This window comes from Apaloderma vittatum, unplaced genomic scaffold (assembly GCF_000703405.1).
Source record: "Apaloderma vittatum isolate BGI_N311 unplaced genomic scaffold, ASM70340v1 scaffold23987, whole genome shotgun sequence".
NCBI lineage: Eukaryota > Metazoa > Chordata > Aves > Trogoniformes > Trogonidae > Apaloderma > Apaloderma vittatum.
The window spans coordinates 4,198-15,844 of record NW_009727033.1 but is presented as its reverse complement, the minus strand read 5'-3'; the positions used below and the strand labels follow the sequence as shown (position 1 = coordinate 15,844).

General features: G+C 36.9%; 1 protein-coding gene across 1 annotated transcript; it reads left to right on the top strand.

The window, feature by feature from the left end:
• Positions 1–370: 370 nt before the first annotated feature.
• NDUFV2 (NADH dehydrogenase (ubiquinone) flavoprotein 2, 24kDa) lies at positions 371–10,946 on the top strand (the record flags this gene model as incomplete). Its single annotated transcript, XM_009873536.1, has 7 exons — positions 371–436; positions 5,265–5,327; positions 5,415–5,531; positions 7,108–7,276; positions 8,834–8,943; positions 9,869–9,945; positions 10,788–10,946. Coding segments are annotated over 7 exons (696 nt in total), but the record flags the coding sequence as incomplete, so codon positions are not given.
• Between the last annotated feature and the right edge of the window lie 701 nt (positions 10,947–11,647).

Here is an 11,647-nt window from a genome sequence, read left to right as displayed (position 1 = left end):
TGGTGGTTTCTGCAAACTTTAACTTTAAAGCACATATGATACAAAGTAAGAAATTGGAAAATTTTTCATGAAATATTTGATGAGAATTTGTATTCAGGGCACTTACATTAGCTGTGGCAGAGTATTACCTGTTGGAAGGTAAATCCTTTAAATTCTGCATTGTCTGAAATGGTCAAGATGAGTTAAGAGGTTTGCTCTCCTAGTAGTGCAGGACAGCCCTTAATCTCTTCTTGACTTTATTTAAATTATTATTGATGACAGTGGAATTAATAGCTTACAAACAGAATAGATAACAAGCTGGTTCTGAAAGCAGCACTAACAGTATGTAAGTTATTGATTACTAATACTATCTACTTTATTTTGTTTGTAGATAAGACAGATCCGACACCTACATAGAACAGCAGTTTGCAATTCCAGTGGAGGAGCCTTATTTGTGGTAAGTTATTTTCTACCTTACTGTAAGAAGAATTTACCTTATGCTTTTTTTAACCTACCTAAAAGCTTCTGATGGGCAGAACTTTGCTATAGAAGCCTGCTGGCATTTACAAACTGTTTCTTCAGTATAACTTTTTATTAGACCGAGTATCAGAAGGTATGATTTTTAGTTTTTGGCCATGTATTTCTTTACTTTTATAGTGAAAACTCTTATAAATAGTAATGGTGATATGAGCATTTGTCTGCGATTGCAGATAAGACTTTGCTTAAACTGTATTTCTTTATAAAACAGTTCTTGTTTCCTTTTTCGATTGGAGTTAATAGAGTTTGTAATTGAAGCTCGTGAAACTTTTTGCAGGTGAACTTACTTGATTTCTAAAACTGGTACAGAATTAACCTTAGGTCCAGGTCTAGCCCTGATTACTAGGAGGTGAAAAGTGCAGTTCTTGTTTATAATATATCTGATATAGGATTTTGCATATTGATTCATTGTTGAGACCATTATCATATTATGTATGTATAATAATAGTGATTGCAAAAAAGAAAAAGCCTTCAGATTTAGATATGTAAAGCAGATGTATTGTCTGTCTACCTCTGAAGAGAACCTGAAGCATCTCTAAGAGGTGTATTCTGTCAGATTCTGCTCCATTCAGAGCTTTATCTAGTCTGCAGTTTAACAGCTGAATAGTTTGGCTTTTTTACAACATTTCACAGAAATCAGCACTTTATTAAAGAATTGACCACTTTGTTGAAAGCTGGTTCTCAGCATTTTTTGGACAGGTGGTGGTTGTTGTTGCCTTTCTGCATCTGCCTCTACAGCTTTTTTCATAAGATGACGTTAATGGGATTATAGTACATGCTTTGTATGCTTTTCCAGAAACCTGATTTACTGAGTGAGAGCTGGTATTCAAGGAACAGAGGAAATAGTGTGGGCTAATAACTTAGGAAAGAGCAAGTGTAGCTTGAGGCTGGTGAAGACAGGCAAAAGGTGTCTATGGCACCTTAATGGATGTTGGTGCTTGGCACGTGCAGCTAAATAGCTTTGTAAATTCTCCAGGCTGTTTTCAGAATTTATGTAACTGTTTAAATTATTTGCTGGAGGGAGGAGCCTGAAAGTAGAGAAAGGGAAGTAGCTCTGTGTTTTAGTTAGCTCCTTGTGATTTGCAGCTGTTTATTTAAGAGCATCACTGACTTCTCTTACTTTTATTCTGCAAAAGATTTTTTTGCTAGAAGAGCAAAGAAAACTGTTTCTGTGGAGGTTTGTTCTATGAATATGTTTGGTTTGGTTTTGTGTTTTGTTTTTTTTTAATTAGGGTAATATTTGTTCTTCCATGAAGTAAAAAGCTATGGGAAGAAGACAGTTGGATATCATTGTGTGTATGTGTGTGTAATTGTTTGGCCTAACTACAACTAAGAACCTTCAGAGCAGAGTTCAGATGTTAACACAACAAATTTCAAGGGAAATCGCTGATTTGAGCTGAAGGCATTATTTTAATCAACACAGGGTGTTTGTATACAATTAGAAAATGGGACTTCATTTTCTGACCAGATTTCTCAGGAGGAAATAACCCAACATTAAAAAAAGTCTTAGTTTTCTGGAATATTACAAGCAGATGAAGTGTCAAAGGTTGTTAAAAACTGCTTGTGGAGGAGTAGTGGGCTTACTTGGGAGTAAATCTGACTTGTTGTGGTCATCCTCTTTGTATGTCAGTTTACATGCAGATGTCTTGGTTTTGTTGTGCAAAGCATATCGGTGCTTTTTGGTGCACTTCTACTTTGTAGTTTTCAACACATGGACTGAGTTTCCCTAACACTGATTGTGCTGATGTGGGCTTTTTGTCACAGGGCTGCATGGGGGTTCCGTACAGAAGGTTGGAGAATTGCTGTATTACAGCTTTAGTTAGCTGTGAAGATGGTCAGTGAAATACTTGGGTGTGCGAGCACTTCTACCATTCTTAATTTGAGAGGTGTATATCTTGAGTTCTGCTGGAATAGTGAATGTAGGGTATTTTTCCGTTGGAGAAGTAATAAATTTCTTTTCTTTGACTCTTAACAGGTTCTTGCCCTAAACATATTTTCTCCTGCATATCACAGAGTTCTCTTATTTTGGTTTGCAATGTTTTGGACTGGTGTTTATCACAGACATTAGTCAAGTTTCAGGCAAGCTTTTTTATTGTGTACATGAAAGCTAAATTACTTTAGTTATACTATTGTAATTCTTCAGTGCTCTTAAATAATTCTGTGTGTCAAGACAAATAGATGATTAGATCTCTGAAAAAGAATAATACAATACAGAATAATAAACTGGTCCAGGCTGGTGTCACGAAAAGAATGTGAGATGACCATTCAACAGCCTTAATACCTTCTCTGGGAGAGTACCATCATCTGTGGGGACAGCGTAGCTTGCGTAGGCAGTTATTCACACTTTAAGTGGGTTAGGCTGAATCCTGCAATACAAACATGATACAGTCAAGCTGCGCATGGAATGAAAATGTATTGTGTAAGACTTCAGGAAATTAGGGAGCATGAGAAGGGAATCGGGGAAAAAAATGTGTGGATAGAATTTGTTTGACTTTGTTTTTCAACAAACTGCTGTACAGACATAATTATTTGTACTTAGTTCGTGTATGGGGGAAGCCTTAATATACAGGTTTCTTTTTAAGAGCATATCTTACATGAGGAAAAGCTGAGAGAGCTGGTACCATTAGCAAAGGCTGGTGGGGGGGGGCATCTTACCAATGCCTATAAATGCCTGAAGTGAGGGTGCACAGAGGATGGAGCCAGGCTCTTTTCAGTGGTGGCCAGTGACAAGACCAGAGGGAACAGCCTCAGAGAACATCAGGAAACAGTTTTTTACTAGGAAGGTGACCAAGCGCTGGCATAGGTTGCCCAGAGAGGTTGTGGAGTCTCCTACCTTGGAGATACTCAGAAGCAGCCATCTGGATGTGGTCCTGGGCGACCAGCTCTGAGTGGCCATGCTTAAGCAGAGGGATTTGGCCCAGATGACCTCCAGAGGTCCCTTCCAACCTCAACTGCTCTGTCTTTTAACATAATATTATTTCAAATACTGTGTCCTTAATTCTGATCTTGTTCTGCAGAATCTGTATCCTAAAAAAAAAGGCAGAAATGCACCCATATAATTTAGGAACAAATAAGCTCACACCAGTCTTGAATAAATGGTGCATCAGCAGACAAATGCAAGACTAGGGAACATGTGACTGACAAATTTGTAACGGTTCAGTCGGCCTAGAACTCCGTAAGAACTTGATGAAAACTAAAACATTCTCCACAGCACAGAATTAAGATTAAGCCCAGTGAGGAAAACGGGAAACAAAACAGGTGACAATATTACTTAGTGTTCACCTGTGCTGCAGCCTTTACAGTGTATCTTGAAGCCTTGCTGCACAGAACTGTGTGACAAACTGTAGCTTCACTTCTTCATTATTCTTTTATTCTTCTTGTTCACACTTAGTGAATTTAAGAATATCAGTTTAGAGATGATATGCTGAAAATGCTCTCACATTGATGGTGGCAGTAGTACTGCCTGCTCCAAGATAGAGCCAGGATAAGCAAAGGGAATCTTTTGCTAGACCGAGAGATGTAATGGAAGTTAAGCATTTGGCCTTTCGATATTTCCAAGATAACATTTCTAAATCCAGGACTAGCTATGGACCATACATATTTTAAGTTCTGCATTGATGACAATCTTTCAGTGTCAGGGGGTTTTTTTTCAGTGTTAAGATTTTTTTTTTCCGTTATATCCTTCACTGCTTAATAAGAACACTGTGGAAATGGCAAAAATCATCCTGGGTTACCTCAGAAGACCAAGGCAGTCAGTGGAGTGGGTTTCTTTACTATTAGCTGGCTGTGGGTTACTTTTAACATCAAGCCTGAAGTATAGCTTGCATTTTTCCCCAGACTTTCCCTTTAATTTGAAACTTCCTCCATTGGAAAACTGTATAAAGTTTGGAATGAAATTTAGCTATGAGTATTTCAAGGACACAATGATGAGCTGTTTAGAGATAACTGAAAATTATATGCAGGAAATGTTTCTGGTGGATAAGGCTTTTTGTCAGAACTGAGATTTTATTATAGGAAAACGTCACTTTCTTCAAGACTTCCAAATCTGTATTTTCTCAAAATAAAAGAACCCAGAAGACCACCCTAAAAATAATATGATAGAATAACTTATTTTGGAAACATTAATTCAAAATTCTCCTTCTTCCATTCTGCTTTGGAATTTTATCTAAGATTAAAATGTTGAAATCCATTACAAATCTAAAGAATACGTTAAAATAGGTTAATGATATATGCTTGAATATGCAAACGTTTTAGTTATATAGCAGGTTTCCTGATGAATTTTGAAGTTCTTATAGTTAATGTCTCATGGGAAAATTAAAAACAGGCTATTGCTTTAGTGCCTTGTGGTTTATGAAGGTATTAACTGGAGGACTCTTAACCTACCTGGGATGAGTTTGAACATCATTGCCAAACTGTATGAACGGTGTTAAAAATGTATGTTTTGGTAACAATTCCATATTCATCAAGAAATAATATTTGAATAGGAAATAACAGGACTAAGTTGTTATTTTTAAGAGTGATGAAATAATTATTTTTGATAAATTTCTCAGAGCTATTTAGTTATTTATGATTGAGTACTATGAAATTTTTATTTGGACTATATCAAACCGGTTTGATTCAAGCAACTTGACTGTAACTGTCTAATGAGAAGGAACTTTACACTAGTAAATCTGTTGTATAGATAGATGTATAATGAACAATTTCCTGACAACCCTGGTTTTACATGCTTTCTTTCTCTCTTCCTGAAGCACAGAGATAGTCCTGAAAATAATCCAGATACTCCTTTTGAGTTCACACCTGAAAACTTAAAGGTATGCAGACCAAAAAAAAAAACAAACCCACAGATTTTGTCTTTAGATTAGCACTGATTATTTTTCCCGCTCTTTCCTTTAAAAAAGCGAATAGAAGCTATCATAAACAGCTACCCGGGGGGACACAAGTCTGCAGCTGTCATGGCAGTACTAGATCTGGCCCAAAGACAGCATGGATGGTTGCCCATATCAGCTATGAACAAGGTATTTAGTACTTAATTATCTTTTAAGCACAACTCTACTGTTTTCTTTAAATATCTTAATAGAATATTAGTGTTTTTTTTATCAAAGTGTACTAATGTGGGAATTTGCATATGGCACTGAATTGTGAGTATTCCTTATGAGACTACATGTAAGAAAATAAAAGGGAAAAGGGATGCAGAAAACGAGGTGTGTTGTTTACATACTGTTAGCCCATTGCTAGAAACTACTGACAGAAAAAAATCAGAAGTTACTTGAGAGTTCTTTAGATAGGCTCTTTTCCCAGAGTCATCCTGGAAGTAGGAAGAGAAACTTGAAACGTTTTGTTCATTGCTGAATGTGAGAAAGAAAAAAAAGTACAAAGTGGTGGGGTTTTTCTCCTCAGATTATTGGCACTACACACATTGCCACAGTTGTACTTATATCTCTAGGCCTGTGAAGAGTTCTGCAGAGCAGTGTTACATGTAGTATGAGTGGTTTACAATACCTCACAGCAAGTGCCCTGAAGATTTATAGAATTATTTAGTAAAAACTGTTATAAAATAAGCAAGCAAGAAACTAGACTGCTCCGAAGTGATAGGTTGCATGACAGTAATCAAATGCTAGGAAATAAAAAATTCTGGTTTATATCAGTATGAATAAATCATCTTTTGTGTTACAGTCTGGCATATCAAATTCAGTTAGGATATGTTAAGTGAGTATTTGTGAGCATTACAGAAATTTATTGAAGGAGTTAAATACACATTTAGAGAAGGGCAGACATTGCTACTGTTTGTACAGTGTAGCATAAAGCCTCAAAGCTGCATTAATACAGAATGGGGAAAGTGTTTTTGTTTATTTAAGTTTTGAATTGATACTATGTTTAAAACGATCTTAAGATCTTTCTGGTTTGTTATTTGCTTGCCATAGAAACTGGAACCTAGAACAGTTACACTTCTGAAACCAGAGCCAGTTCTCATCCTGAGCGGTGTGCCAGGGTTACAGGTTAATGAGGTCAGGGATACTTGCACCAGAACTGGTTCCATGGGGGTTGTGCTTTGCTCCCTATTTACTAGCTGTGATGCCAATCTGCAGATACAGCCCTGCTGTTTCTAAGGTGTATCACAGAACCTGAGACAGACCTGCTGTATCTCAATTAGGTGAGTGTAGTACCAGCCTAGGAGTATTTCCTTACCAAAAGGCTTAAGTGTGTTAATGTAAGCAGATTCATTCATTCATTCATGTGGGAAAAGAGCAGAAGTGTGCTGTGAGCTGGAGCTGACAATGGAAGTTGGAGCCCAGCTGAGGCTAGATGCCGGAGGGGATGAGGCTAGATGCCGGAGGGCAATAGTCTGGAGCTTGTTGCCGTGCTAACCCATAGTTCAATGGAGTTTGTGCTTTAGCAGGATGACTCCACTCGGAGTGACTCGGGTGTCCTTTCTTGGCACTTGAATACAGCTGTGCTTCGATACCCATCCCCTCCCTCTTACTCATCTGTGACTGCAGATGGGGCAGGTGACTTCACTGAAATGGGTTGTTAAATGCTCTGACTGATGCCCTGTGAGAATTCAATGCAGTGTCTGTTTTCCCCTTGTTACAGGTTGCTGAGGTTTTAGAAATGCCTCCCATGAGAGTGTATGAAGTAGCAACCTTTTATACGATGTATAATCGCAAACCTGTTGGGAAATACCATATTCAGGTCTGCACTACTACGCCTTGCATGCTGCGAGACTCTGATAGTATTCTAGAAGCCATTAAGAAGAAACTTGGTATGACATGAATTTGTAATATACATCTTGTATTTTTTTAAATTTGTTTAATGATACTGAAGTAAAATTTTTCATATGGTTGGGGACAGAGCAATAGTATTGAAAATAGAGTGAAATCATTAGAAAGTAGGCACTAAACACATCAAATTTCAGTTTTGTATTTTATTCTTTAAAGATCTTGATACAGTAGAGCAGAAAGAGCCATTGTCTGGAGTGCCATGTAGTGGTCTTAAAGTGATTTTAAAGGTAATTTGCCAGAAAATGCGTTATTCCAATCTGACTCTTGGACTGAGAAAGTAAGCCCTATTCCATGTGTAAGAGAGGACTCTGAATGCTATGGCAGTTTTTTAAATGCAAAATATTTTTTTTTAAGGAATATGCTACATAAAAGTTGTTCTTGAGGGTTTTTTTTACTGAAGTAAGGTTAAGAATCATAGAATGGTTTGAGTTGGAAGGCATCATACAGATCATCTAGTTCCAACCCACTATGAGCAGGGATACCTTCCCCTAGATTAGGTTGCTCAAAGCCTCATCTGGCCTGGCCTTGGACACTTCCAGGGATGGGGCTTCCACAACCTCTCTGGGCAGCCTGTTCCAGGGTCTCACCACCCTCATGGTCAAGAACTTTTTCCTACTATCTAATCTCAATCTACCTTCTTTCAGTTTGAAACTGTCACCCTTTGTCCCATCACTACACTCCCTGATGAAGAGTCCCTCCCATCTTTCCTGTAGGCCCCCTTTAAGTAATGAAAGGCTATGTAAGGCCTCCCTGGAGCCTTCTCCAGGCTGAACAGCCCCAACTCCCTCAGCCTGTTCTTCACGGTGAAGGTGCTGGAGCCTTCTGATCATTTTTTTATGGCCCTCCTTTGGAACCCGTCTAACAGGTCCATGTCCTTTTTATGCTGGGGGCCCCAGAGCTGAATGCAGCACTGTCGGTGGGGTCTCATTAGAGCAGAGTAGAAAGGCACAATCACCTCCCTCACTGTGCTGGCCACACTTTTCTTGATGCAGCCCGGGGTGTGATTGGCTTTCTGGGCTGGGAGTACACATTGCTCACTCATGTTCAGCTCATCAACACTCCATAGCCCTTCTCTGCAGGGCTGCTCTTAGTCCACTCCTTGCCCAGCCTGTATCCCACAGCAGATGCTTTGATCTTTGTTAATTTGGGAATCCAGTATTCAACACTGTATATTAATGCATTTCTTATCAGCACAGGAAAGCTATGTTTTCCCTTTTTTTTTTTTATCTATTGCATTGATTACTAAAAATGTTCCTAAGTAGAGTCATTCTCTTAGAATTGTAATTTCATGGCTATCTGTCAATAAATCGTACCTTTATACCTGTAAATGAGGTTTCAAAAATGTATCCGAAGACTGACTTCACAGTTTAGGAGATGATTTTGTTTAGTGGAAACATTTTGGTCTAATGTAAGAGGATTTAACTATGCAAATGTTTTTAAGGCCAAAATACAAGTAATGAGGGGAGTGTGGGACTTACGCTTTATTAATCTTGTTCACTAACCATCGCTGAACCTAATAATACTCTTTATTGGTTTAGGTATAAAAGTTGGGGAAACAACACCTGATAAACTCTTCACGCTGATAGAAGTCGAATGCTTAGGTGCTTGTGTAAATGCACCGATGGTACAAATAAATGACAATTACTACGTAAGTATTACATTCCCTTTCAAAAGATTAAACTTCTTTGCTGCATTACCTGTGTTTTCACTTGTTTTGGATTCCTAAGTTTTGGTTAGTTAGTTAGTTCAAAATCCTATTGGCAGAAACAACTTAGAACCTAGAGCATCTTTTAGTTTCTTGGCCTCTTCTGGGAACACTTCATCTGTATCCCAGTGTATCAATATATTTTTCTTTTCAGTCACTATCTTGATTTATACAAGTGGGGTGATGCATTTTTTGCAATAGGGGTATGCCTGTAAATCTGGAATTTTTAAATAGGTATTTGATAAGCTTTTAAAAATACTTTAAAGCAGTCTGTTGGAAAGTATGGACTTTTTTAACAGTATTTTTGAACATCTAGACTTCTGAATTATGGCTCACTTGGATGTCATCAGACTAAAGGAATTAATATATAGACCAAGTCCTGCTTTTTTTTAAAAAAAACAAACAAACAACAAACCAAACCAAAAAACAACCTTATTTTTAAAATATTTTATTTTGTTATGACAGACTGATTAATTTTTTGAGAACTGTTCTCTTGAACTGTACCTGCCTTTTGGTTTTTTTTGGCACAGCTGGCACCATATTGCAGTACTTGCAGAGGCAGGCATATAGTAGGTAGGCAGAGATCCAGTTCACTAATATACCAAGAAAGCTGAAGATAAAAACCCATGTTATAGATGACAAATATGAACGTTTAGTTTTAATGTAACTTCTGTGACAATATGTAAATCAATTTTAATGTTAAAATTATAGTAGGCTTTTTAATTTTCCCAATTCTTGAAACCAGTATGTATGTTAATGGACAGGATCAAAATTACCAATGCTAAGAGAGGCACTAATCTGATGAATTTTGAATGCTGCAATTAGCACAACTACTGTTTTTTCAACGATTTATTTTTTTTATTTACAGGAAGATTTGACACCCAAAGACATTGAAGAAATAATTGACGAGCTAAAAGCTGGGAAAGTTCCCAAACCCGGCCCAAGGTGCGCTATATGTGTATAGCACTGGCCACCTACTTAAGGCTGATCCTTTAGAGAAACTACATTTTCTGTTCCCATGGTTTGAGTTCACAATCTACAGCTAAAAAACATTAATGAATGAACAGAATGGCATGCATTCAGTGCCCTTCTATGTATCCAAAGCCAAAAAGAACTGGAAAGTTCTGAGAATTTTCATGCTCTTGATGACTAACCAGAGGACCATAAAATGTGAAAACAATTAATTACGATTTGGCTTAGTATCTAATAGATGAATGATAGCACCTGTTGGATTTTTATTTCTATATCATGTAGAACAGTATAAATTCCTGTAGGTTCTTTGGGTTTTTTCTGTTTCCTAACAAAAACCACAATGATCAAAACATTGTGGAAGAGTTATTTCTGAATTTATCTATTATTTTCCATTGTTATTGGTTGGCCCAACTACATAAATGTTTGTGTGAATGGAGGAATTAATTTGACTTGGATGTGTTTCCTTTCTATAATGATTTTTCTGAATACATGAACAATAATCTTCAACCAAACACAGGGAAGCATCTTTACTAAAAATCACTGACACAATTAGATACTGCCTTTGTTACTGGGATCAACATCACTTTTGTCTAGCCAACCTAGAAGTAAATAAATAAAGAAGAAAAATAGTTATGAAACTATTTGTCAGTACTTGAATTTGGAATCCTTTTGATTTAAGAGTAGCATCATGCGTTTCTTATTTCTTTTGAACAGGAAGAATGAAAGTAAAAAAATGTGGCTTCAGCCATAAGTCAGATGCTTAACTATCTTCTCTCTGGTGATCAAGCAGTAACTGTGGTTACAATATTTTTCAGGAGTGGACGTTTTTCTTGTGAGCCAGCCGGTGGCCTAACTTCTCTGACTGAACCACCCAAAGGACCAGGTTTTGGAGTTCGAGCTGACCTCTAAGGATTTTTGTAATATAAGATAAACTGTCTGAAAATAATAAAGTGACTTTAATCTTAGTAAAATTACGTACATTCAGATTTTTTTTAATGAAGAAAGCAACAGCAATTAGAATATCTAACTTAACATGGTTTGAACTGCTGCAAAGCATCATCATAATTCTAGATCATAAGAAAAGTAGTTCAGTAGACTCACTGAATAAGTCCATTTACGATCACTGAGGGCTGAAAGTTGTATCTTTTGATCCATCATTTAAAATTCATTCAACTTTTTCTAAGATTCTTTGAAGAAGAAACAAAATGACTAAATTAGAAGTTTGGCAAATACACAAAGAAGTAAACTGAAAGGAGATTATCTGATGAAACTTCATTGTATCTTATGTTTAATTGCAATTCATAAACAAACAAGGAAGGTGATTCAAACTGTAGGTTCAGAAAGAAGTCGTTCTTTTTGAGTTTGATTCTTCTTGCCATTCAGTGAACAGGATATACATCAAAATTATCTATCAAAAAACCCACCCAAATAACTACTAATCTACTAAAAGAATGAAAATCAAAAAGAAACCACTTCCTGCACAAATTTATTCTCTACAGCATGTGCATTTGCGGGAAGATAAAATATACTCAAACAGTTTAATACGTGGCTAAGTGTAATACATGAAACTAGTTATTTGATTCACAGATCCTTCCTTGACCTCACTGTTGTGTATTTCCTACTCTTAAGAATGAATCTGTGTGTACTTCAGGTATTTCTTGCAATATGAAAAAAA